The sequence below is a fragment of the Hypanus sabinus genome, chromosome 18, assembly GCF_030144855.1.
Source record: "Hypanus sabinus isolate sHypSab1 chromosome 18, sHypSab1.hap1, whole genome shotgun sequence".
NCBI lineage: Eukaryota > Metazoa > Chordata > Chondrichthyes > Myliobatiformes > Dasyatidae > Hypanus > Hypanus sabinus.
The window spans coordinates 31,430,823-31,436,159 of NC_082723.1; the positions used below are offsets into that span (position 1 = coordinate 31,430,823).

The 5,337-nt window shown below is 55.9% G+C and overlaps 1 protein-coding gene across 1 annotated transcript; it reads right to left on the reverse strand.

The window, feature by feature from the left end:
• Positions 1-262: 262 nt before the first annotated feature.
• Positions 263-4,542, reverse strand: LOC132407454 (uncharacterized). Its single transcript, XM_059993983.1, has 2 exons — positions 2,259-4,542; positions 263-941 (listed from the first exon to the last, which is right to left on the reverse strand). Exons 1-2 carry the CDS (start codon positions 4,421-4,423, stop codon positions 443-445), a joined length of 2,664 nt encoding a protein of 887 aa, XP_059849966.1. The 5' UTR covers positions 4,424-4,542; the 3' UTR covers positions 263-442.
• Positions 4,543-5,337: the final 795 nt, after the last annotated feature.

Here is a 5,337-nt window from a genome sequence, read left to right on the forward strand (position 1 = left end):
AGACCAAAGCAGGTCTGGTTTGGCATCTTGAGTCTGCAGCTTCCCTTCAAATTGTAGAGTGCTGGAGAAGTTCAGCACAGAAATGGTCTCTTTGGCCTGTCAAGTCTGTGCTTCATTCCATCAACCTGCAAGTGGGCCATTAGCTTCCCTACCCCACCTATCCATGTACCTATACAAACTTCCCTGATGCACCATCAATAACTCACACTAAGACGTAGGCGAGATATCGGCTTTTATTGACTGGAAGAAGGAACCAGGAGTGAGTGTCTATCATACAAGGTCCTGGAGACTGAGGCCGATCTTCAGGCCGCAGGTCTCCTTTATACAGGGGGCCTGTGGGAGGAGCCACAGGAGCAGTCAGCAGGGGCGTGTCCCGACAGGCACATAGTTCACCACATTCACCCCCCCTTCGTTTGAAAAAGTCCTCATGTAGCGAAGGTTCTTACAAGTCAAGCCGATCAGGCGGTCGAATCTGTCGCTGCGATCTACGTAGCACCGGCTGTGACCGCATAGGTGCCGGCAACATTGGCGATTGCACAGGGGACGGGGGTTGCGCGTGTTCTTGCCCACTAGGTGCCGGTGATCCCTCATGCATGTGCGAGGCGCCTGGTATAAATGCGTACGAAACGCCCGGTATACAAGTGTCGTGAGGAGTCTGTGTAGGGCCTGGTGAGTACGGTGTCACCTCTGGTGCAGGGTTCACAGTTACCGGAGAGCCTTCAGGGTAGTGGTCTGCTGCACCTGCGGGTGCCAGGTCGCGGATGGAGACCGTGTCCTCCCGCCCATCAGGTAAGACCACGTAAGCATACTGGGGGTTCGCATGGAGAAGGTGAACCCTCTCCACCAGCGGGGAGTATTTATTGCTCCTCACATGTTTCCGGAGCAGCACTGGCCCCGGGGACGTCAGCCAAACTGGTAGGGTGGTCCCAGTGACAGACTTCCTGGGAAAAGAGAATAGGCGTTTGTGAGGGGTGGCATTGGTGGACGTACATAACAGAGAGCGGATAGAGTGCAGTGCCTCAGGGAGGACCTCCTGCCATCGAGAGACCGGCAACCCTTTGGACTTAAGGGCTAAAAGTGTGGCCTTCCACACTGTGGCATTCTCCCGCTCTACCTGGCCATTACCCCGGGGATTATAACTCGTGGTCCGACTGGTAGCAATGCCCCTAGCTAGCAAGTACTGGCGCAGCTCCTCACTCATAAAGGAGGACCCTCTATCACTGTGGATATAGCAGGGATACCCGAACAGAGTGAAGAGCTGGCGCAGGGCTTTTATGACGGACGTGGCAGTGGTGTCGGGGCAGGGGATGGCAAAGGGGAACCGTGAGAACTCGTCAATAACACTGAGAAAATAGACATTGCGGTCAGTGGAGGGAAGGGGGCCCTTAAAGTCAACACTCAGGCGTTCAAAAGGGCGGGTGGCCTTGACAAGTTGTGCCGTGTCAGGACAGTAGAAGTGCGGTTTGCACTCGGCACAAATTTGGCAGTCCCTGGTCATCGTCCTGATGTCCTCCAGGGAGTACGGCAGGTTCCGAGCTTTCACAAAATGGTAAAATCGGGTGACCCCCAGATGGCAAAGTTGTGCATGAAGGGCGTACAGCTGGTCGAGCTGTGTGCTAGCACATGTTCCCCGGGATAGGGCATCAGGGGGCTCATTGAGTCTGCCAGGCCGGTACAGGATATCATAGGTGTAGGTGGAGAGTTCTATCCTCCACCGCAAAATCTTATCATTTTTGATCTTGCCCCGCTGTTGGTTGCTGAACAGGAACGCAACCGAGCGCTGGTCGGTCAGCACAGTGAATCTTTTGCCAGCAAGATAGTGCCTCCAGTGCCTAACAGCCTCCACTATGGCCTGGGCTTCTTTCTCCACCGCGGAGTGCTGAATTTCAGAGCCTTGGAGGGTGCGAGAAAAGAATGCTACTGGTCTGCCTTCCTGATTAAGGGTAGCAGCCAGAGCGAAATCGGAGGCATCACACTCCACTTGGAAGGGAGCGGTCTCGTCCACTGCATGCATCGTAGCTTTGGCAATGTCCGCTTTAATGCAGTTGAAGGCCGCGCAGGCCTCAGCAGAGAGGGGAAACGAGGTAGACTTGACCAGGGGGCGAGCCTTGTCTGCGTAATGGGGGACCCATTGGGCGTAATAGGAAAAAAACCCCAGGCACCGTCTGAGGGCCTTGAGAGTGGTGGGAAGAGGGAGCTCTAACAGGGGGCGCATACGTTCGGGATCAGGCCCAATAACCCCGTTTTCCACGACATACCCAAGTATAGCAAGGCGGGTGGTACCAAAAACACACTTGTCCCTGTTATAAGTAAGGTTCAGAGCTGCGGCCACTTGGAGAAACCGTTGGAGGTTGGCGTCGTGATCTGGCCTGTCATGACCACAGATGGTGATGTTATCCAGATAGGGAAATGTGGCCCGCAGTTGGTACTGGTCCACCATCCGGTCCATTTCCCTCTGGAAGACAGAGACACCATTCGTGACACCGAAAGGGACGCGCAGGAAGTGATAGAGCCGGCCGCCCGCCTCGAAGGCGGTGTAGGGGCGGTCCTCTGGGCAGATGGGGAGCTGGTGATAAGCGGATTTCAGATCTATTGTCGAGTACACCTTATACTGAGCAATCTGGTTGACCATATCCGCGATGCGGGGTAGGGGGTATGCGTCAAGCTGCGTAAACCTATTGATGGTTTGACTATAGTCCACCACCATCCTATTTTTCTGCCCAGTCCGAACAACAACCACCTGGGCCCTCCAAGGGCTTGTGCTCGGCTCAATGATCCCCTCCCTGAGCAGCCGCTGCACCTCCGACTGAATGAAGGCCCGGTCCCCCGCGCTGTACCTCCTGCTTTTGGTTGCCACAGGGTTACAGTCGGGGGTCAGGTTGGCGAACAGCGGTGGGGGAGGGATCTTGAGAGTGGAGAGGCTGCAAGTGTCGGTAGCGCAGCTGTTGGCCTGGTTCTGGATGGGATGTGTGTGTCCGTGTGTGTGTGTGGTCAGTAGCGGGGTATGTGAAGAAGTCCCACAAAACTGAGGATTCTTGACAGTGAGTGGTGGGAGGGGCCTGTCGTATACCATAGTCACACTTTCGAGATGGCTCTGGAAGTCCAGTCCCAATAGCACAGGTGCACACAGATTAGGCATGACCAGCAGTTCAAAGTCCCGATATTCTGTGCCTTGCACCACCAAAGTCGCTACACAACCCGCCCGGATGTCTGCGGACTGCGACCCAGAGGCCAAATGGAACCTCCGACTGACCGGCCGCGTAGCAAGTCCGCAGCGTTGCACTGTGTCCGGGTGAATAAAACTCCCAGTGCTGCCCGTGTCAAACAGGCATCCAGTCCAATGCCCCTCCACCTGGATGTCCATCATGGATCTTGCAAGCTGGTGTGGGGCGCTTTGGTCGAGAGTCACAGTGGCCAGAGTTGGATCGCCGTCGGGGTACCCGGTCAGCATCGGAGGGTCGGGGGCGGGGCATGCTGACGCCGACAAAGATGGCCGCTCACATCCGGGGTACCCGGTCAGCATCCGAGGATCGGGGGCGGGGCGTGCTGACGTCGACAAAGATGGCCGCCCACATCCCGGCATGCAAGATGGCGGCCCCCACGTTTCACCCGCAGCGCTGCACTCCGCTCGAGGTTGAGACTTACAGACCTTGGCGAAGTGGCCCCGCTTTCCGCAGCTGGAGCAGGTCGCTTCTCGCGCTGGACAGCGTTGTCGAGGATGTTTCTTTTGGCCACAGAAATAACAAAGCACGAGTTTCTTACGGGCCACAGCCGTGGTCTGGGTCGGGGAGCTCGTGGAATGGCGACAGGCGGCGGCGTTGGCGAATTCGCTCCCGGGAGCCGGCGGTGGCGGGGTCTGAGGCGTCCACGAAACCGGCGGGGAATCGCGCGACTGGACAGCGTCGGCGTTATGCCGCGCAGCTTCTAGAGCGTTGGCCTTCTCTATCGCCGAGCTTAAGGTAAGATCCGAGTTCTCCAGCAGCCGCTGGCGCATGTACACTGACCGCAGTCCCGTCACAAAGGCGTCTCGCACCAGCAGCTCCGCATGCTGTTCTGCCGTGAGCGTCTTGCAGTCACAAGCTCGGACGAGTGTCTGTAGTGCTCGGAGAAACTCAGCGCACGATTCGCCAGGCCGCTGTTGCCGGGTAGCTAAGCGATGTCTTGCGTAGACGGTGTTCACCGGCCGCAGGTACTGTCGTTTGAGGGCGTCCAGTGCCCCTTCGTAGGTCGGCAGGTCCCGGATAAAGGAGTAAACTTTGGAGGAGACCCTCGAGAGTAGGATTCTGTGCATAACGGCGGGTTCAGTCGCACGAAGCTCCGCCAAGTACGATTGGAAGCATGCAAGCCAGTGTTCAAAAGCGAGAGCCGCGTCAGGGTCTTGAGGGTCCAAATCCAACCGGTCCGGACGCAAAACGGGTTCCATGTTTTAAAACTTCCAGTCAATAAAATTGATGCACCATCAATAACTCACACTGAGACGTAGGCGAGATATCGGCTTTTATTGACTGGAAGAAGGAACCAGGAGTGAGTGTCTATCATACAAGGTCCTGGAGACTGAGGCCGATCTTCAGGCCGCAGGTCTCCTTTATACAGGGGGCCTGTGGGAGGAGCCACAGGAGCAGTCAGCAGGGGCGTGTCCCGACAGGCACATAGTTCACCACATTCCCTTAACCCGTAATTGAACCCAGATCCACCATCTCTCGTCAGGAAATTTGGGCTTGACCCAAAAGCAGTTCATCAGAGATGATTCAGCGGTGACTGATAACTTTAATAATAGACAGCAAAGTAACAAGCCACGAGGGGTCACAAAACGAGAGGGAACAGAAACTAAAGACAACAGGCAACGAGGTAAACTTTAGGCAAGAGGAGTGAAATCTGGGAGCAGCTGGCTGAGGCCAGCTGGTTCAAAGAGTGAATGAGGTCTGTGGATGAGAACAGGGGTTAAATAGGCTCCAGGTCATGAGTCTGGAACGAGCAGCAGGTTAGTTGGGTGGAGACTGAGAGGTGCCTGCATGTGCAGATTGGAAAGGCCTGGCGGTTCGATCTGTGTGCGCCACCTTCAAGCTTATGAAACTGCGTCCGATCACAGCGGGGGACTTACTGCATCTCTCCACCTCCCTGCGCCCAGCCTTCCTCTGCTTGACGGAGTATACACACATCGTAAGAAAGATCATGATGAGGGATACAGCAACTCCGACAACAATGGGGATGTCGTGCTTCTCCAGGGCCAGAGACAGCAATGGCTTCTCCTGGCCTTTCCCCCTGCCAAGAGGAACAGAGGAAGTTCAGTGCAGTAAGTACACCCATCTCCTCCCGATATTTATTGCTTAATGTCAT